Source organism: Taudactylus pleione, unplaced genomic scaffold (assembly GCF_031769625.1).
Source record: "Taudactylus pleione unplaced genomic scaffold, aTauple2 ptg000545l, whole genome shotgun sequence".
NCBI lineage: Eukaryota > Metazoa > Chordata > Amphibia > Anura > Myobatrachidae > Taudactylus > Taudactylus pleione.
Window position 1 is genome coordinate 6,747,691 of NW_028284947.1, and position 23,063 is coordinate 6,770,753.

General features: G+C 46.9%; 1 protein-coding gene across 1 annotated transcript; it reads right to left on the reverse strand.

Annotated features, from left to right (window-relative positions):
- Nucleotides 1-5,331: 5,331 nt before the first annotated feature.
- On the reverse strand, nucleotides 5,332-14,412 carry LOC148500844 (cholesteryl ester transfer protein-like; the record flags this gene model as incomplete). Its single annotated transcript, XM_088451287.1, has 6 exons — nucleotides 5,332-5,508; nucleotides 5,709-5,794; nucleotides 9,168-9,237; nucleotides 9,425-9,467; nucleotides 9,659-9,726; nucleotides 14,260-14,412. Coding segments are annotated over 6 exons (495 nt in total), but the record flags the coding sequence as incomplete, so codon positions are not given.
- Nucleotides 14,413-23,063: the final 8,651 nt, after the last annotated feature.

Sequence of the window (23,063 nt, forward strand, 5' to 3'; positions counted from 1 at the left end):
CCCTGTTACCACCCACATACGCCTTGTCCTGTCACTCAAAATAGCAGGCATTCGCTATTTAACGAACAAACGATTTTCAGCCACACTGACTGGTTCGCGCATGCGTATTACGATCCGTACGCATGCGCAGTTGTGCGAACATCGCTCGGAACGAACGAGCGGCCGCTTACGAGCGGCTCTGAATGAAGACCACTGTTATAAATATTGAAATATAAAGAACAAGAATAATCACTAATATATAAGAGGCACAAAAGGGGTTTACAGCCATAATAATTTTTGTTAAACTTTTATCAAATCTACTATACAATTCTTCTTATCCATATTTTAAGATTTTACTTATTATATGTTTGTTTTGTATATATATTTTTAAATTATATCTATAAAGGTTATATTTTATTTTTAATGAGTGCAAAGCATACACCATGGGGCAAAATTTACTAAACGGTGGGTTCTAAACCCCGGTGGTTTGACGGCAGGTTCTATTCTGTTCTAAACCCCGGTGGTTTGGTGGCGGTTTCTAAATGACAGCCCTGTTCTATTCTATTCTAAAATTTAAATGGCCAATCCACCCCTGTATAATATATATAGATATATATATATATATATATATATATGTATATATATATATATATATATATATATACACTGTGGGTCTGTATATATGTATGTATATAATATATATATATATATATATATACTGTGTGTATATACATATATACAGTGTATATGCTGTACATATATAAATCCTAACACTATATATTACACTAACACATGCTTGCATCATACACACCGTAGCACAAACATACTGTACACCCTAGCACAGTATACAGATTCACACACTCACTTTTTGATGTAGCTGATGCTGCAGGTTGCTGATGGGGGAAGCACCTCGCACCATTAGGCCCCGCCCCGTCGCGCCATATTGCCGCAATTTGCAGGGATCTGAGAGGAGGCAGGACTGTTCACAGTGGCCCCATCTGCTCCAGCCAGGGGTATATCGGGCCGCAGGAGGGTTTACTGCTACTGCTCTGGCGAGAGGGCTCCTGCTTGCAGGCTGCTTCATCTCCCTTTTGCCGGGGAACTTAGTGCTCTATGACTCCGCCCACAATGGGTGGTTTGAAATATGAAACATAGACAGTGAAGCTGCATGACGCTGACTGACAGCCAAGACCAGCCACTCTTATTGTGGCACAATGGGGAGTGACTGCAAACCACTGTGCGACTGGTCCCCTGCCGCTGAGCAGCCTAGAGCTCTGAGAGGCATATTATTATTTGCTCAGCTCGTTTGGGCTTTTCGACGGCTGGACCGGCCCATCTGGTCATCGGCCCTTCTGGTGCATGCCAGAACTGACAGATGGCCAGTCCGGCGCTGATGAGAGGTGTTTCAGTGGGTAGGCGCTATAACTTTAGTGCAAGGGATTTAGGGCCTGATTCAGAGACGGATGGATTCACACAGCCACACACAAGCGGTTGTGCAAATCCATCCATCTCACATGCAAACGCAGAAAGAGGTGTCAGACACCGCCTTGCTGCATTTGTGATACCAGCACTGCAAACGTCGTTGCAGGCTGGGATCACCATCGATGGTCGCAATGGTTGTTCTTTTGGTCGGCTGTCGGAGCTGAAGCCTCCCGCAGCCTGGCTGGTGTCTGGTCACGCATGACGCCATGAATCTGTATCCGCCAACGGCGCCCTGATACACCCCCGCTCTGAGATTGCAGGACCCGTTCTGCACATGCCCGGAATGTGCTCTGCGCAGACCCTTCAACATCGGAGATATGCTTAAATCCTCGGATGAACGTACATCTCTGAATCAGGCCCTTAGTAAAGTGTGGTATTGGTAGGCTTGCCATATCATCCCTGTAATGCGGGACACATATGAATTACACAGATTCTGTGGCTGACTGACATCAAGTTTCCATTTCACCTGGTTTTAATCAGCCACAGAACCTGTGTAATTCACATGTTCCAAATCAAAGGAATGATATGGCAAGCATATGTGTAAGTAATAAGTAGGTTGTATGTGGTAAGACCAGGGGTCAAAGTACTAGGGCCCATGCCTGCCAAAGAAGAGCAGCAACACCTTCTAACAGGTGTGGGTGGCCACACCACCTTAAGCAACATGCTACTATGGATGGGATCCCCAATGCCCTAATGTGGTGTTGCTATGCCCACACATCAGTGCCATGTCCCTTTTATCTATTGGGGCCTGGCATTTCTATTGGCAGCCTTTGTGACAACTCAGGGGCTGAATCAGCAGACGATGGAACTGCAAAGCCGCACACAAGCAGCTTTGCAATTCCGTCCTTGCAAATATGCAAATGCAGCAGGAGGTGTCTGACACCCCCTGGTGTATTTGCGATCCCAGCACTGCGACCAACGTCGCAGGCTGGGATAACCATCATGACCATCGGTCGTGATAGTGGACAGTGCCGGCCAGCTGAGTATGCATCAGCTTACGTATGGCTGGCAGGCTTGCGAGGTCAGGGAACTGCGTCCGTGGATGCATATCCTGGCCTTGTCACTCCCCAAATACATGGGCGGCACGCCCCCAATTCTGGGAACACCGGCTGCCCCCACACCGCCCCATAAATGCCTCTGCCTGTCATTCACACAGAGGCATAGCAGGGGCTGCGTGCGATCCGATGATCGGGAATCTTTATTTAGCATTGGCTCTCAGTGTATTAAATGGAGATGAAAGGTTGTAAAATTACATGGTGGTTAACTTTGCTAAGAAATGAAAAAAATAAGATTTACTACAGAATGTGCATTTTAGAGAGGAAAAAAGTCCACAATGCATTTATTTTCCATGTCATGTGCTGTTGTTCCTCAGTGTAGAGACATTGCGATCCTGTTTAGATAAATGCTCTCTGATTTGTAAATGTTTCAGAATTATATTCCAGAGCTTCTCCCATGTCTCACAGGGGTCTATTTACTAAGCAGTGTTAGGAGACAGAGTGAAAGTGATAAGGTGCCAGACAAGCAGCTCTCAACTGTCATGTCACAGGCTGTGTTTGAAAAATGACAGTTAGGAGCTGATTGGCTGGCACCTTATCACTTTCACTCTGTCTCCTAACACTGCTTAGTAAATATATCCCTTAGCTTTAAACTATTTTCTTACCCTTCACATACAGTATGTTGCAGCTGCTTTCATTGATTACAAACTGTTATTTTCACTTCTATTCTGTGTCACCGGCGTAGGCAGAGAAACATTGCGTTAGGATGAGTTGAGTTGAAGTAGCCACATGCCCTCAGTTGCAAATAAAATACACATTGCACTAGTATCGTGTAGTACTTTTTTTTTTTTTTAAAGGTTTTTACATTTTTATTTTTGTAAGAAAATGTTTTTAGGCATTCTTTCTTATCTGCTTTGATTCATTTTTGTTTTTAACAAATGTAACTAAAAGCCCAAATCTGGTTTTCAGGTCCACTGCACATAAATGAGCCGGCAAGCCGGTAGTAGATGGGAGTCAATGAATCCGACCGAATTCGTGGTTCTCTTACCTCATTAAACAATCTTCATAAAGCTTCTTATGCGGCTTTTCAACAGTCTGAAAGTCTATACTACCACCATGTGGTTGCGTATTAGTACCACCCCATCTTTTATAAATATATAGGAGAAATAGGGGGAGCAAATGTACACGTTTGTGTATCTCCTTCCGATGGATCTTTGCCAGTTCTTGCCTTGCATGAAATGGGCATTTCGGGATGGAACTGGGTGGCAACAGTGCGACCTAACGGGGCTCTTCTGTCTTGTAGGAGTGTCATGTGGGTGTAGCCAGTGTTCTATTCTATTTTAGTCGTGTATACGGGAAGGGAAGCCAGTTTCGGATGGACCCTTTCCATCTAGCATCTATACTAATGGTGATGGTAGCATGAGTAGACGGGAAAAATAGTGGGCGGAGCAGCTTCCCGCTTGAAGTCACCCGTATCCGCGCAATGCAATACGGATACTCAGATTGCCACCACGCAAACACAGCCATTTTGCCCTTCGAATAAGCCCCATAGTGTGAAAAGCCTGGATGGAAGAATCTTAACTACAGTCCCAAACATTCCCATACAACAACAGTGTTTTCCCCAGGATCAACTCCACGACCACTCCATTCGGCTTTTTTTGCATGTCATCCAGCACTATCTTGCTCCAGGGGACTGACGTCCAAAATCAGAGTCACAATGCAATAAGGTTACTGTGACTGGCACAGTAACAGAGATTCCTCCCCCGTCTATAAGAGGCAGGGCGTGGTTTGGACTGCAGAAACAATGTAGAGAGGGTAGATGTAGGCTCAGAGTGCATTGCTGGACAAAATTATATCTGTGTCCAGCCAGCAAGTGTGCATTATCTGCAAGAGCCTTTACAAAGTAAATCTGTGTCCAGACAGATTACAGGTATAAAGAGGGAATAGAATTTACATAACTAACTTTACTTAAGTGTGTCCCAAGAGAGGAGCCTCTTCTTTTCCTTGTACCCTTGCAGAGAACCAGCCAGATGACACTGCCCCCACCAGGCTATTTCTTAATGCCACCTAGCTGGCAATGTTTTCTGGAGAGAACACTGAATACGCTTCTACAGCTAAATAGAGCCGAATACTTGAATAAGTTTGAGGAAAGATAAGCACCCTGTTTAGTGATGGAATATTTGCTAGTTCACCAGGGGTTAAAGGAGAGGAGTGTTCTTAGCCAGGATTGTGTCCATCAAAAATAATAGCCTATGGCAGTAATAAAGGGTAGGGCCCCTACTATTCATTATAAATAGTCTGGAAGAGGAGCCATCTTCCTCTTTTCCAGTTCTGGAACCCCACGCACCCACCCGACTAAACTGTTTTGTATGCAATTCTTGTTTAATGTTGTTGGACTGTGCAATTTTCATGTATTCCTTCCAACAGGTGGAGGTGCAGCCTGGCGGGAAGCAGTGCTCCTGGGTAGCCTATTATAGCGTAAGAGTGCCTGGGTAGCATTTGCCTTTTGATAGCGGCGAGTTGGTCATTCTCCTTAGGGGGGACCGGGCCATCATCTTAGGGAGGCATCAAGGCTGTGCCAATTAAGGGAGAATGGTTCTACCGCAAGTTTGCGCCGGCCGGGGATCCGCCTCTTCTTATTTAGTCACATATAATGGTCGGACTGTGGCCTCGGAGCACGGCTGCTTTTTTACTGCCACTATCTTTCTAATTACAATTTGATCAATAAATTTCGTCTGCGTCCTCTTTTAATTCCACATAGGTGTCCGTGTGGTTATTTCTAGTTAGAAGTTAAGTGAGTTAATTAGCATAATGTAAGATTCAAACAATAGGTGACTTTAGAAACCCAGCATGTTACCATACAATCCCTAATGAATCCCCATGATAATGAACAATTTTACCTTTTACTGTCCAATCACAAAGTTTAATGATATATTTTAATGATACATTTACGTAATATTTTCTTTGAACTCATATTCTACACGGTCTTTTTTAAGAAGTCCACAAGCAAATGATGAGGAAATCCAAAATCCAATTGAACAACTAAATAACCCTAAAAGAGAGAAGGAAAAAAAACATTTTGAGACCGATGCATTTTGTGTGAAAGAGGTAAAAGTGGAGACATCCTTCTATTTGCTACATATATGGGGGTAATATGGTTATATGTATTAAAGTAGGTATGTAATGAAAGTGGACAGCCCTTTTAATACTATTTCGGTTCCATCTAAAGCTATGTGCGTGATATTTATTTACCTCATGTGATATTATTTCAGGATTTACAATGTCAAATAGAGCAAGTCCTTTACTGTTCATCAGTGATGTCAAAGCCGGCTCCAATCCTGCAAAGAAAATCATCCATTTACGTGTAAAATAATAATATCCTGTAATGTCAAGAAACAACATAAACACATATTGGGCGTTATACAATAGCTGCGCGATGTAGGCGTGGGAGCGATTCCGGGAGTCTCCCTGTATTTTTACAGCAGTAATAACTTTTATGGTAAAACCAACCTGGGCAGACATACCAGAATTTGCACTTATATCTGCATCTCGCAGGCTATTACATAAGGCCCATAGTATATGGGGTGTCTTTAGAAAGGAGGGGATCCATGTGCATCCCCCGTCAGGGGCCCCCTCATCTCACCAAGGCTTGCCGGCCACCGCAGAATCAGTAGATTCTGGGCATAGTGCGGTGGCCATTTTCCAGCGTTTTGAGCAGCGCTGAGAGACCCAACGTGGGACCTCGGAGAGGTAAGTTTTAGATAATATGGGTGCAGGATGTGCCCTGGACCCGGGGGCCCGTGTGCACCGCACCCCCTCACCCATTATAGATACCCCGCTGCATAGGGTGTGTACTGAACTGGAGACCCAAATCCTGTCACCTTGACCAATAACTGGCCGGGAGTGTCCTGAAAATCGGAAAAGTAGTCAAGTCTCCTGAGTTCTGCACCGCGGCCCTCTTCCCCTCGTGCTCCCTCCTCCACCCGCTGGCACCCCCTGAGGCCGCCCACAAAACACAAGTGGGCGGTGCGGGGAGGACGATGAAAGGAATCACAGTGAATCGTGTTATCGTAGCCCCGCCCCCGCTATACAATAGTGGGGGCGGAGCCACGATGACAATTGTGCTGCCATGTCCCCTGCACCGCCCACTTTCTCAACCATCACACTCTTCCAACCTGGCTGCCCCCTCCCAGTCGGTATGTATGCTAAAAAGTATACCTCCATCAATTGTTTAGGTCACAATGGAGCTGCACTTCCATGGTAATAGTCAGGGGAGGTAAGTAGGCGGTACAAAATACCTGGCCAAGTCCTCCCCTTCAGGCGCAGCAGGGGTGATAAAGTGGATGAGGATAGAGCTCTAAGAGGGCCCATTATAGTTGGACTGGTGAAGAGTGACTGCATTTATCTATAAATTCCTGTTCTTCCAATCAGCCATGCTCACATAGTCTGCATTTGCAAAGCTACATGTGCATCCTGGAGTTGCTAAATCCTCTAGGCCGGGTATTCACTCAACAATGCCTTTTGTAGTGGCTGTATGAATACCATGGAGTAAGGAGGGGGCATCAGAAGCAGCCACATTGGGGAGGGGTATAGTCTTGCTGGCCCTGAATACAATGGAGTAGGTGGGATTAGTATCACATGATCCTGTGCATTCTTTGCAGTTTGGGGTTGGCGTATCATTATTATTATCCTTTATATATATGTTGCCACAAGGGTTCTGCAGCACCTTACAAAGTATGCAAACATAAACAGTGTAAACAAAACAGGATGAACAAAAAAAGCAGAAGACTTACAGTACAAAACATTCCAAAATCATGGATACAAGGAGTTGGGTACAGGATCCCGACGGTCAGAATACAGACAACGGTACCCCGACGCATGCAGGTAAGTATCCTAACCCTCAGCCACCTTTCCTGCAGCCTATTCTTAACCCTCCCCTCCCACAGCCTAACCCTTCTCCCCGCAGCCTATCCCTAACCCTACCCCCTGCAGCCTATCCCTAACCCTACCCCCTGCAGCCTAACTCTACCCCTAGTCACTAACCCTAACTCTCCCCCTAATCCCAATAGGGGGATGTCAGCTGTCCAGATTCCATTGCCAGGATTCTGACCGCCGGCATCCCGACTGTCGGGATGCCGACTCCATCCCAATACAAGCTATATAGATATTGTTTCATATGTATTAAAGGCAACCTTAGTGGTAGCACTGCCTGTTGAGCCTAAAGGTATTATGCCAATGCGGGCAGGGGGGTAACACAAGAGGGAAGAGGGCCCTGCTTGCGAGAGCTCACAGTGTAGAGGGGAGTCAAAGACAGACAGAGGTAACAGAGGGGAGAGACAGTGAGGGTGGAGCATGGAGTGGTCCGTTAGGATGACAGCTGGAAGGCTTTAATAAAGAAGTGGGTTTTGAGAGCTCGTTGGAAGCTTTGGAGAGAAGTGGAGAGTCTAAAGGTGAGTACACACAGTTGATTTTTTGGACGACTGAACGATAACTATGTCGTTATCGTTCAAAAAATCGTTCAGTTTCAGGGCCAAAACGATGAACGGCAACTACCAATGCAGCAACTACCAATGAGCGCTCCCGTTTGTAGTTGGTAGTTGCCGTTCATCGCCCGAACCTCCTGTCCAACCTGACGATAATGTCAGGTTGAACATATTCGGGGATGAGGGAGGGAGCCCGGCAGTGAACGAAATCAATAACAACACTGAGCACACCCCTGCCGGGCAGAGCAGCCAAGAGCAGCGTCGGGCCCGGGTGACAGGGGGCGTGGCCTAATCAGGGGAGGCATGGCCACGTCCCCTTAGGAAAAAAAACACAGAATAAAAAAATCATTTTAGCAGCGCCGCTTCACTAGGAGGGGGGCACTGTGAGCCCTTCAGCCTGGCGCACAGCCAATGGGGGTCATGATCAGCATGATCTCTCCCCCCATAGGCATAGGAGACTGCTCCAGCTGCTGCGGGCAGTCTCCCACTGCAGCCCAGCACACAGCAGCATGTGTTGGGCTGCTGTGATGTAGGAGGGAGGGGGGGCGGTGCCGGACCAGGGCCCCCGCCGGGCCCCTCCAGCAAGCCTGGGCCCGGGTAATTTGTACCTGCCCCCCCCCCTCAGCGCCCCTGCTGCCGGGGACACACGGGACGATTTTCGTTCATGGAACAAATCGTCCCATGTGTTACGCACCTTAATTGGGTGAGGGAGAGAAGTATGAGCAAAATCTTGGAGGTGTGAGAGGGAGGAGGTAGTCAGTTGGGAGGAGTGATGGTGGTCATTGCCTGAAAGCATGGGCGCCAAGAGCGGCCACGGCATGGCCACACACCCTAAATATTAGTTTTCGTGAAGCGGCCCCTGTGACCCTACTGGGTGTACTTACTGTGCAGTGCTGCAAGGGGAGACAATGTCCTCTTTAGCAACTTACCCGGACTGGACCCCTCTAACAAGCCCAGTCCCAGGTAACTAGTCCCCGCTCTCCTCCCGCCTTGGTGCCCGTGGCCGGGTGTGTGGAGGGTGAAGAGGCCGGCAATGTAGAGGAGAGTGAATTGGGTGAGGGCTTTATAGGTCAGTGTGAGGATTTTCAATGATATTCTGAAGGGATAGAGGAGCAAATGAAGTGTCTGGTAGAGAGGAGAGGCCTAGGCCATATTCCCAACAAAACATGCTCTCGTTTTATGTCCTTCCTGTGTATAACATAACACTCATTGTAAAACAGAAACTTACGTTTCACAACAGCTGGAATCCCAAATTCAGACACCGTCCTTTGCAAAAATTGCCTGACTGATTCCTCGCTCTGTGGAACAAGAGTGCATTAAAAAGGTGTGACCGAAATACTAGGTTTCCTGGGCAGTAACTGAGATCTTTCTACAAGCATGGTTACATAAACGTCATGGTTCACATCTGAAGTAATAGGCATTATTATTTGTGTGAATCTGTGCTTTACAGGTCTTGTTTGTGTCATTTATATCCAATGTACTCACCAAAGAAACTGACAAGGAGCTCCTGAAGTCATTTATATGAATTCTGATATGGAGAAATAAACAACAGTGTGAGTACAAACGCAATCTCTTCTAGTGGATGTGGGCAAACTTAGGAAAAACCCTTATGTCAAATAGTTCAGAAAATGGTAAATAGTGAATATAACTCCTTTAATTCCCCTGTGTCATAGAAGAAGTAGATACAGATACTATGTTACCAATTACACATAAACTTACACGGAATCAGATGGGTGTAACATAAGTTTCTTGTCTGCATAGGAGGCGTGGACTGCGGTAACAATTTCCTGCAATAAAATTAATTATGGAAACAGCTGTTTTCAGTACATCAAGCACATTTTCAAGTTGCTTAAAGAAAAAATCAATAGAATAGTCCCCAAACCAGTATGGCTAGGGCACCATTTGTATGGCTAGGGCACCATTTGTATGGCTAGGGCACCATTTGTCTTAATCTTGCTCTGGGTCACTGCATCCCACAAGATCACACTCATGCCCTGCTGCTATGACCATTCAGAAGATCTGATCAGCTATGGGTTGTCCAATCCCCATCAACTTCAAAATTCAGGCTATAGCAGACAAGCAAGAGATGAAGATTACATGCAGTAAGGCGTTCATAGCCCTTAGCTATCAGCAGTGCCGCAGCAGGACACTAATGCATCCTAGGCCAGCCCCACTGCCCCCCGCCCCCAGCTCATCATGTCAAGATGTCACAGAAGAGGGGGCTGGGACAATGAAGCGTCTGGTGGGTCTCGGGCTGCTCTCCAGGCTGTAGGGTGATGTTCCACTGGTTTCCCCTGGCAGGAAAGACTGCAACTACATCAAAGGAGACCCAGACAAGGTTGTCGGATTGTCATATCTGCGCACGTGGCCCGAGCAGAACAACTCAGTACTTTCATTATCTTTTTGTGTAGATTAGTGAGGCACACAATCACCATTATATATCATCTTTGATGGGTATTACCAGTAAAAGGGCTTATTGATAAAATCAGTCCATCATAATGTACACTTTGATTTTGGTTTGCAAATATAGTAACTGCTGCCTCTTAGCTGGCAGGAGGTGGGAGCGTAGCACTTAGCTATGAAAATATAGCCATGCGCCATACTCCCAGGAGCCATAAAGGAGCAGCAGCAGCTTCACATGTAGATCAGTAAGAAGGTGCTGCAGGGGCATTAAAAACACTGGACGGGCAACATTGTCACTCATTCAGTGTTCTAGGTGCCCCTAAGCCAGGGGCTGGCTGGCAACTTTTAGCCTGGGGGGCAAACACAAGCAAGTGGCCCGGCTTTTTACCAGCACATTGTGGAGCTTGGCCTCAATAGAGTAACGCCATCTCCAGATGCCGTTACCCTATAGTAGCTTGTGGGCTACTGTTTTAGCATTTCTTATGGAGAAGGGTGCTCTGGATCCCTCTCTGTTGGGCCCTGAAAGCCACGTATGCACAGTGTGCAACGAGGACCCGAACCAGCTCTTCCCCAGGGCAGGCTCTTATCGGAGCAAGAAGATTTTAGTAAATGTATTGATTACTACAGGGAAGGCATCCTGGCAATTCGGAATGCTGATTTGGGAGTGCCAGTCTCTGAGACTGCATATATGACCAGGTGATCCTGATGAAAATTCAATGAAGATTTGAAACATTGATCCTTAGAATACAGGCGTTCGTGCCTTTGTTACATCGAATTGACAAGACCAGTGAGTGCCACCCATATTGGAAAAAAATAATAATTATATATATATATATATATATATATATATACACACATACACACATGGTGTGCAATGGGATGTGATTTTATAACGTTGATGGCATAAGCCACTGCCCTCTTGACTTATTGTGCTCCACTCCTGGGTCACCATTCTGGACAGGCACATAGCCAAATCATTAAAAAGCCAGACCTCTTTGGGAAATATATGTATATAATAACACAGCAGCAAAAAATGCCCTGTCACTTACTTGCTGCCAGTTGTCAGTCAGTGTCACTCTGCCTCATACAGTAGGTGGGTCTGGAAGGGAGTCTGTAGAGGGATCTGTACCATGCTGTTAACATAGTACTCGGCAGCTGGCGGTGGTTTCGTTCCGCTCACACTCAACAAGACGCCTGTTCCTTGCTTCTCTTGGAGGCTGCGGCGACAGGCACAGAACAAAGGAGGGCCGGCACAGCGTCATGTGTCATAGAGACACGCGTCATCACCGCTAGTCAGACCAGGTGATGGGAGCCGCCGGAGGGAAGTTATTTACTGGAGGGAGTGATATCACTCACGCGCTCCGCAATGGCTGATGGGAGGAGCTGCAGCAGCAGCCCTCCCACGGCTATTTCACATATCATTACAATGGCTGAGCGGCTCGTGGCCGCTCCTATCTTGGTAGTGGCCATAAGAGCCGTCGGCAGGTTCAGCGTGTCAAGCAGCCCAGCAGAGGGGAGAGGGGAGCGGCCCTAGTGCTGCACAAATGTACCGGCCTGGGGGGCGGGTGGCACCCTGCCCCCCGGCCCAGCCCGCCACTGCCCTAAGCCATAGGCAATGTTATTCTGTGTGGGTATCGGTGAAAGCCGGACCGGACAAGATTCCGGAACGCCGGACTGGGACAGCTCCCTGCAGCGACCTCTGCTGCTGAGGAGCTGTCAGCTGTATAATGCGCGTCCCCGAGTCCCCGTCCGGGGTGTGTGTCAGTGACAGGCAGGGAGCGTTCATTATAGTGGCTCCCTGCCGGACCACATGCCGGAACGGACCAGCTCTGCTGCTAAGAAGCTGTGTCCGGGGGTTGTGTAGTGACAGCCTGTCACCGGGGGGAGGGAGAGATTACAGCCGGCTCCCTTGGACAGACAGCGCATTACAGCAGAACTGTTCCATTCCGGCATCTGGTCCGGCAGGGAGCTACTGTAATGATCGATCCCTACCTGTCACTGACACACCCCCCAGATGGTGTGTCAGGGACGCGCATTATATAGCTGACAGCTCCTCAGCAGCAGAGGTCGCTGCAGGGAACTGTCCCAGTCCGGCGTTCCGGAATCTAGTCCGGTCTGGCTTTCACCTAATCCCTATTTGTGTCGCTGCACAACATGGCCACACACATGCTCATGACTATGGTGACATCTTAGCATGTCCCTGGCCACCTAGCAGGCAGTTAAGCACCGTTCCAATAAGAATTATATGATCTTGGGGGGTTGTGAACTGATTTTGGAGGGGAATTAATTGATACAGTGCAAGGGGACTCATTACTTACTGAAGCAGTGGCCAATCCGTGTGAATATAGGAAGCCTGAGAGCAAGGGTGAGCCGCTGTTTCTGCAAATCAATTAGGTCCCTGCACTCTGAGAGACATTCCCTAATCAGCTGGACTTTAGGTTTATGCTGCTGGTTGTGTCAACTAAAACCACACCCATTACATTCAAGATGCCTGCCTGTTCCCTGTTCCTTTGCTGACTGGGAGGGTGTACTGGAAATCATGGCATACCATATTTGTCCACTCTTCCAGAATGGCCGTGACAATCTAACAATCTCTCCAGGAAGAGATAGGAGTGTGAGTAACTGTGTAATGATGCAATTATCAGTGTGGGCGGGGCCCAATGAGGTCATTTCTCCATCACCCTACAGTGGCCGCCTCTGGAGGAAGAAGCATAAAGCTTGATAAGAATGTAGCATACTGGGGAGTGTGCCCAGGATGGGCAGAGAGTGAGATGTGTCTCCATTTGTTCTCTGACTCAGCCGTGGGCGTGGCATAGGCATCGTTGGCGGTGCCTGGGAGTGGTGGCGCGGGTGCTTCATTGTGGCCCCGTCCCACATTATACAGTGCTGAGCACACAGCCATTGTAAAGCGATTGGTGGGGCTATGGTGACGTGATTCAGCACAACTGTGTCATTGGCCCCACGAACCACCCACTTTTGCTTGGTAAGTGGGCGGCTGTGGGGGTGTTGGCGAGCTCCGGGAGACTTGCTCACTTTTCTGGACTGCTGAGAGCGCTACCCAATTTTTGAGAGCCTCCTGGAGTAGGAAAGTATGCCTAGGCTAAAAGTTTCCAGCCAGCCCATGGGCTCAGCAGACAACATGGCTGCCTCCACTGAGTGTAAGCAACAATTGCAGGAAAACCACTTTAAAGAGTTTACCTCGTTAAGCTTATACCGTGTTTCCCCGATAATAAGACACTATCATATTTTTTTTTTTGGTAAAAAAAACACCATAGGGCTTATTTTCGGGGTAGGGCTTATTTCCAGCCCCCCCCCCTGTTGTTGAATGCAGCCTGTGCCTCTCCAGTCCCACCCCCCCACCCCGGTGTTGAATGCAGCCTGTCCCTCTCCCTGTTGAATGCAGCCATTTCCCCACTTACCTTTACAATAAGAAGACTCCGGAGGCGGCTCCTTCTTCCACGATCCGCGGCTCCTCCGATGTCCTCCTTCAGAGTCGCGCATGATGTCATGACATCACGCGCGCTGACTCCAAAACAAGCTTTATTGAAAGCTTGTTTTGGAGTCTGACTACAGTACTGTAAGCTGATGGAGGAGCGGCCCAAGCGGGCCGGGCAGCCTCCTCCAGCTCTATCATTTAGTATTTCATGCGGGGGGCGGAGCTGGGGGCATTTTAGTGTAATGCAAGGACCGGGAAAAATTTGGATTTTATTAGGTCTTATTTTCGGGGTAGGGCTTATTTTGGGCCATTCTTCAAAAGTAAGGATAGGCCTTATTTTCGGGGTAGGTCTAATTCTGGGGAAACACGGTATCATATTGAACCAACAGCTGTATTTATATATGCTACAAAAAAAGAACTGAGTCCATTCAATTGCATATAATTTATGGGTTTAAATGTAATCTTCCTGATGCTCACTTACCATTTCACAATATAAATCTGTTGAGGAGGAGGTGTTTATTTGTACAGCTACAGCCGAGGTGACAATTGTCCCCTTTACGGAGATTTTGATTCGAGGAGCAGTGAGGCTCCATACTTTTATCACAGTTTGGTCCACTGGAAGGTCATGCAGGATCTACCATATCAAGAAAACACAGAGCATTAGGTCTAATTAAATGGTTCTGTATACTTTACCTTACAACATGAGGCCAAGCTCCACCAACAACCAACCATGGCCGGTAACGTGCCCCTATTCAAATGTGGTTGGTATGTTTGGGGGTATGTACAATCTGGATGCCACAGGTGCTTTATGTCTCCTTTAACCTGAGAAAATCAGGATTGTTGAGAAGTATGGAATTTTTTTTGCGAAGTACGCTGAACCCCATTCTACAATCCACGATTTTACACTTTCCAGGAATTTCAATTTATATTCAGTCTACTTATTTTATAATACATTTTATTGCGCCCATTTTGCACTCCTCTGTCCTACATTTCACCCCCACAAAATTTACCACCATATACAGCGGTGTAACTAGATATTTGAAGACCCCATAGCAAAAAGTTTGTAAGGGCCCCTATGTACCACTCAATGGTGAAGAATGTATATAACACATGTAACTTTGATAAGGAAGATGGGCCCCATTGCAGTTGCACCTATGGTAGTTACGCCCATGACCATACAGTATTTTTGGGTGCCAATTTGATTTACAGATTGTTATTGTGTATTACTGCAAGTGTCCAGCAGAGTGCAGTATTTAATAAATTACAAAACGCTGCATTCAAACAACAAAGGTAGTGTATAATTAAAATCCCTTAATGTGTAGACTAGAACATATTATTTAATATAAACTTGTAATGAATTGCATACTCCCTTTGCTGTTTTTCCTTATTTTATTTTTTTACTTTTTCTATCATTTATACCTTTTTCCTGGTCTCTTGAATATATATTAGCAGTGGGGTTTACTTTAACTTTGTGCAAAGAGCAATGGATGTGTAGTAACCAATAACACCCAATCAACAATCAGCTGTTAGTAGTGATACAATAAGGGCCTGATTCTAAGTGGGACTCTATGACAATTTCATGCAAATCGTCAATGTTCTTCAACTGCATGTGCTTTCTTGGGGATAAAGTATCGGGCGCGTGCCTGCGTATCCCCGTATTCAATTTGGAATCGGCGAAAACGAGACCCGGTGGAAAGGTAAGCAGCATGGGGGGATCACTATGGACACCCCCAAAAAGTCCTGCTAAAGTGGTTTTTCAACGGACTCTACAGGTGTTTTAATGTGTCTTTAACAAAGTGGTGAAGAATAGCATTTAGCTATTCTTTTTTAGAAAAATAACTAGTCCCATTAAATTTGGGGTACATGAAAATGGGTGCAAGCATATTTTTAAGTCCCTAAAGTGAACTTTAAAAAAAATCGTGAAAAATCCATCAGCCGCAACCCGAAAAAACACCTGCCGCATACATGGGGACCCACCCTGAGTCTATTTTGCTAGTTTATAAGTTTGTCCCCAACTTTTTTTTTCGCCCCAAAAATGAAAGCACTTTTTTTGGGGTGTTCTAAGGAACTTTAAAAAAAAAAAAAATGGACACAGAATACCTTTAGGGGACATTCCAAGGGGTACAGGGTGCTTTTTTTGCCCCAATTCTGCAATTTTTTTTAGCCACCTATTCTATGGTGAAAAGTTATCCCTGTTTTTTGACAAAGACTTTTCGCACCCGCGAAAAGTCTTTGAAATTGAATATGGGGAAAACTGAAGATGGCAAAAATGACGTTATCGGCGATAAAGTATCGCCGATAATGGGTTTTCGCAGCCTAATTGAATATGACCTTAAGTCGCTAAAAAGTCTCCCTTCACATGCAACCTGTGGGGTGTGTGTGCAGATTCGCAGTACCGATTGAGATGTACGGTCCCAGTAATGTATTGGGCATTCCAGGGTAATGACTGGGAGAACTCAGACGCATAATCAATCGCTCACAATGGAAACCATTCTCTGATGGAAAATCTGCACCTAGTATGGGGCTGGTGCAAGTTTTGATGTTGCGACCGATGGTTGCGTCTAAAGATGCGCCATGTGGAAAGAAGCTTAAAGTGGATATCTCAGTCCTTGCACAGTGAGACACACGGTTGTACACCAGGGAAAGCTTATCATATACAGTGCATCTGGAAAGTTTTCACAGCACTTCACTTTTTCCGCATTTTGTTATATTACAGCCTTAGGGGCCTATTCATCAACACTAAAATAACGTTTTTAAGGACATTTTCCTTAAATAACGTTATTTTGGTATTCATGTAGCCACTTAGCACAGGAGATATCACAGATATCTCCTTGCTAAGGCCCTCATTCAGAGCCGTACGCTCTGAGCAGAGCGCACGCTCTGAATGAGGGCCGCCCTCCATAATTATGGAGCGTCAACATCGACAGCTCGTCGCGTCTGGCGCATGCGCACGACGGAGCTCCCGCCGTCGTGCGCATGCGCAGTGCACAACATCGACCCACTTGCGAGCGGACAGCCGCTTGCGAGTGGGTCTGAATCAGGCCCTAAGTTCCCCTGCGTTAATTTCCACACTCCCCATACATTAGTACATTAGTATGGGGATGTGGAAATTATGGTATTCATCAAATTCCGAAAATTATCAATTTTCGGAATTTGATACAGTTACTATTCGCCACTGTGAGGTGGCGAATAGCAGGTGAAACTTACCTGTATCTCTGCTCCGTCCTCAGGCTCCGGAGGCTGGTCTGTCATGTGTGCTCCCCAGCAGAGCACAAGAAAGTTTAGACAAAAAAAATATATATTATTTTTTTTTTTCTAATCATGTGGTCTGCTGGGAAACCACATGACAGACCAGCAGGACGGAGCCGGAGGCTGCTGCGTGGACAGGTAAGTCGGGGGGGGGAAGGTGAGCGGAGGGGTCCAGAAACTTAACGCATCTGTAGGCAGTGCTGCGCATGCGCTGGTTTTACAGATGTAACAGCGCATGCGCAGCACTGTTTCCAGATGCGATAAGGTAGTGTAGGCAGGGAAAAGTATCTATTTCCCGAAAAGCTGTCATCGCAAAAATGACAGCTTTTCGGAATAGATACTTATGGAGAGGTGGAATGATGAATTCCACCTATAATTAGCTAGAACTCCATGAGAGTTCTAAAGCTAATTATCTCCAGAGAATTTTTAGGTTTAATGAATAGGCCCCTTATTCCAAAATGGAATAAATTCATATTTGTCCTCAAAATTCTACACACAATATCCCATAATGACAACGTGTAAAAAGATTTTTTGAGATTTTTGCAAATTTAATAAAAGAAAAAAACTAAGAAATCACATGTACATAAGTATTCACAGCCTTTGCCATGAAGCTCACAATTGAGCTCAGGAGCAGCCTGTTTCCACTGATCATCCTTGAGATGTTCCTACAGCTTAATTGGAGTCCACCTGTGGTAAATTCAGTTGTTTGGACATGATTTTGAAAGGCATACACCTGTCTATATAAGGTGAATACTTTCCGGATGCACTGTATGGAGGCATATTCAATTAGACGTGAAAAGTCGGAAGGGTTTCGCCTGCCGCACATTTCCCCGACTTTGCGTGTTTTGGAGGTGCAAACTTTTCGTGCGCGCCCCACTTATCGCCCTATTCAATTCCAAAGGACACGAAGTCTGGACCCAGCGAAAAAGTGCTGTCAGATTTGGGGAAATCAGCCTGAACCCTCCAAAAGATGCACTAACATTGGGGATCAATGTAGATGCCCCAGAATAGCCCTACTGAAGCTATGTGGGGTACTTAAATAGCTGCTAATGAGTGTCTTTGCACAAGTGGTGAAGAATAGCATTTAGCAGTTTTCTTTGGTGTAAATAACTAGTCCCATCAAATTTGGGGTACTTGAAAATGGGTGCAAGCATGGTTGAAAATTGCAAAATTAAGGTATTAAAAACACACCTTTAGCAAGCACCTGCAATCAAACCCCCCCCCCCATACTTGCCGACCCCCCAAAAGCTTATTTCGCTAGATTTTAAATTTGTACCCCAACTTTGTACTTTTTCACCGCCTTTTACAAAGTAATTGTTTGGGTGTTCTTCATTTTTATTAAGGATTTTTGTGACGTAGTTATGCTTTGGGGGGCTGTCTCAAAGGTGCTGAGTGGTTTCCCGACGTTTGCACCTGAAAACCGCAATTCTGAACTTTTTTTCACTACCTATTCATAGGCGAATCTTTGTCGCCTATTACATTGCATTTTCGCATACGCGAAAACTATTTGGAGTTGAATGCGGCGATAAGTTTCCACCTGTCGAAATGACATCATCCGCGATACTTTTTCACGGAAAATGGCCATTCTCGTCTAATTGAATACGGCCCATAGTCGCAGACGCCACAGCGGCAAAAGGCACAGACATGGGGCGGGATGTGCTAAAGGGGAAAATGCTGTAAAACCCCCGAAAATGCCATGCGGTGCATACTGGTTCTTCGTCCTGATGGGTAACGCCATCTTCAGGCTTCTTTTTTGGGACGCCTCTCCTGAGAGGGATCCAATCGGATCCCTCCCATCTCCCCCCACAGCCCCATCTCCCCCCACCGCAGAAGGATGCCAGAGGGACTTTTGGGTTTTAAACCTGGAAGTCCTTCTCCCTGGGGGCATCGCAAAGGCCAGTGCTTATTGGGAGAGCTGTCTTTTGCGATATTCTAGTACATACCGCTGTAATTAACGGCTGTATGTACCCGAAGACAGGCGGAATGTACCACATCGCGGAAGCAATGCTTAGTACGTCCCGCCCAAGGAGAGGCTGCGTTCAACTCAGAATTAGGCCCAATCCAGATGGTCTTTTGGAGTAATACACAGAACTCTATGCGCCTCTGCTACTATGCCCAGGGCCGCAACTAGGGGGGGGCTAGAGGTGCACGTGCACCGGGTGCCAGATTGCAGGGGGTGAAAAAAAGCTGACTCAAGGTGGCTTGGGAGCTGCAGACTCAGAAAAACGGCCATCCAAAAATGGCCACCACCAAAGAGGAGACAAATGCTAGAGGTCCTTACTGGCCAGGTGGGTTTATGCTCATTGCCAGGGGGTTTATGCCAGCCATCCGCATGGACGAGCAAGGACAAACTTCAGGTACAGGAAGGGAGGGGGCGCAAAATTGCTGCCTTGCACCAGGTGACAGATATCCTAGTTTCGGCCCTGCTATGCCCAATACACTGATGTACCACCTGCTTTGCTATTGTGTGGTATTGTGGTCAGACTAATGAAAAGCAATATCTGATAGGTTGCTATAGGTTACAGCACATGTATTTTACTTGCACTATTCTATTTTATAACTATATGTAAAACAACCACACAAATGCCCATATTAAATTCCTGGGGATAAGCAGTCACTATGTGCAGCCGCACTTGTCCCCGAGAATTACAGTACAGCAACATCACAGTATTTCCTGGGGATAAGCAGTCACTATGTGCAGCCGCACCTGTCCCCGAGAATTACAGTACAGCAACATCACAGTATTTCCTGGGGATAAGCAGTCACTATGTGCAGCCGCACCTGTCCCCGAGAATTACAGTACAGCAACATCACAGTATTTCCTGGGGATAAGCAGTCACTATGTGCAGCCGCAACTGTCCCCGAGTATTACAGTACAGCAACATCACAGAATTTCCTGGGGATAAGCAGTCACTATGTGCAGGCGCACCTGTCCCCGAGAATTACAGTACAGCAACATCACAGAATTTCCTGGGGATAAGCAGTCACTATGTGCAGCCGCACTTGTCCCCGAGAATTACAGTACAGCAACATCACAGTATATCCTGGGGATAAGCAGTCACTATGTGCAGCCGCACCTGTCCCCGAGAATTACAGTACAGCAACATCACAGTATTTCCTGGGGATAAGCAGTCACTATGTGCAGCCGCACCTGTCCCGGAGAATTACAGTACAGCAGCATCACAGAATTTCCTGGGGATAAGCAGTCACTATGTGCAGCCGCACCTGTCCCCGGGAATTACAGTACAGCAACATCACAGTATTTCCTGGGGATAAGCAGTCACTATGTGCAGCCGCACCTGTCCCCGGGAATTACAGTACAGCAACATCACAGAATTTCCTGGGGATAAGCAGTCACTATGTGCAGCCGCACCTGTCCCCGAGAATTACAGTACAGCAACATCACAGAATTTCCTGGGGATAAGCAGTCACTATGTGCAGCCGCACCTGTCCCCGAGAAATACAGTACAGCAACATCACAGTATTTCCTGGGGATAAGCAGTCACTATGTGCAGCCGCACCTGTCCCGGAGAATTACAGTACAGCAACATCACAGAATTTCCTGGGGATAAGCAGTCACTATGTGCAGCCGCACCTGTCCCGGGGGAATTACAGTACAGCAACATCACAGAATTTCCTGGGGATAAGCAGTCACTATGTGCAGCCGCACCTGTCCCCGAGAATTACAGTACAGCAACATCACAGTATTTCTTGGGGATAAGCAGTCACTATGTGCAGCCGCACTTGTCCCCGAGAATTACAGTACAGCAACATCACAGAATTTCCTGGGGATAAGCAGTCACTATGTGCAGCCGCACCTGTCCCCGAGAATTACAGTACAGCAACATCACAGAATTTCCTGGGGATAAGCAGTCACTATGTGCAGCCGCACCTGTCCCCGAGAATTACAGTACAGCAACATCACAGAATTTCCTGGGGATAAGCAGTCACTATGTGCAGCCGCACCTGTCCCCGAGAAATACAGTACAGCAACATCACAGTATTTCCTGGGGATAAGCAGTCACTATGTGCAGCCGCACCTGTCCCGGAGAATTACAGTACAGCAACATCACAGAATTTCCTGGGGATAAGCAGTCACTATGTGCAGCCGCACCTGTCCCGGGGGAATTACAGTACAGCAACATCACAGAATTTCCTGGGGATAAGCAGTCACTATGTGCAGCCGCACCTGTCCCCGAGAATTACAGTACAGCAACATCACAGTATTTCTTGGGGATAAGCAGTCACTATGTGCAGCCGCACTTGTCCCCGAGAATTACAGTACAGCAACATCACAGAATTTCCTGGGGATAAGCAGTCACTATGTGCAGCCGCACCTGTCCCCGAGAATTACAGTACTGCAACATCACAGAATTTCCTGGGGATAAGCAGTCACTATGTGCAGCCGCACCTGTCCGCGAGAATTACAGTACAGCAACATCACAGTATTTCCTGGGGATAAGCAGTCACTATGTGCAGCCGCACCTGTCCCCGGGAATTACAGTACAGCAACATCACAGAATTTCCTGGGGATAAGCAGTCACTATGTGCAGCCGCACCTGTCCCCGAGAATTACAGTACAGCAACATCACAGAATTTCCTGGGGATAAGCAGTCACTATGTGCAGCCGCACTTGTCCCCGAGAATTACAGTACAGCAACATCACAGTATTTCCTGGGGATAAGCAGTCACTATGTGCAGCCGCACCTGTCCCCGAGAATTACAGTACAGCAACATCACAGTATTTCCTGGGGATAAGCAGTCACTATGTGCAGCCGCACCTGTCCCGGGGGAATTACAGTACAGCAACATCACAGAATTTCCTGGGGATAAGCAGTCACTATGTGCAGCCGCACCTGTCCCCGAGAATTACAGTACAGCAACATCACAGTATTTCTTGGGGATAAGCAGTCACTATGTGCAGCCGCACTTGTCCCCGAGAATTACAGTACAGCAACATCACAGAATTTCCTGGGGATAAGCAGTCACTATGTGCAGCCGCACCTGTCCCCGAAATTACAGTACAGCAACATCACAGTATTTCCTGGGGATAAGCAGTCACTATGTGCAGCCGCACCTGTCCCCGAGAATTACAGTACAGCAACATCACAGTATTTCCTGGGGATAAGCAGTCACTATGTGCAGCCGCACCAGTCCCAGGGAATTACAGTACAGCAGCATCACAGAATTTCCTGGGGATAAGCAGTCACTATGTGCAGCCGCACCTGTCCCCGAGAATTACAGTACAACAACATCACAGAATTTCCTGGGGATAAGCAGTCACTATGTGCAGCCACACCTGTCCCCGAGAATTACAGTACAGCAACATCACAGTATTTCCTGGGGATAAGCAGTCACTATGTGCAGCCGCACCTGTCCCTGAGAATTACAGTACAGCAACATCACAGTATTTCCTGGGGATAAGCAGTCACTATGTGCAGCCGCACCTGTCCCGGAGAATTACAGTACAGCAACATCACAGAATTTCCTGGGGATAAGCAGTCACTATGTGCAGCCGCACCTGTCCCGGGGGAATTACAGTACAGCAACATCACAGAATTTCCTGGGGATAAGCAGTCACTATGTGCAGCCGCACCTGTCCCCGAGAATTACAGTACAGCAACATCACAGTATTTCTTGGGGAAAAGCAGTCACTATGTGCAGCCGCACTTGTCCCCGAGAATTACAGTACAGCAACATCACAGAATTTCCTGGGGATAAGCAGTCACTATGTGCAGCCGCACCTGTCCCCGAGAATTACAGTACAGCAACATCACAGAATTTCCTGGGGATAAGCAGTCACTATGTGCAGCCGCACCTGTCCCCGAGAAATACAGTACAGCAACATCACAGTATTTCCTGGGGATAAGCAGTCACTATGTGCAGCCGCACCTGTCCCGGAGAATTACAGTACAGCAACATCACAGAATTTCCTGGGGATAAGCAGTCACTATGTGCAGCCGCACTTGTCCCCGAGAATTACAGTACAGCAACATCACAGTATTTCCTGGGGATAAGCAGTCACTATGTGCAGCC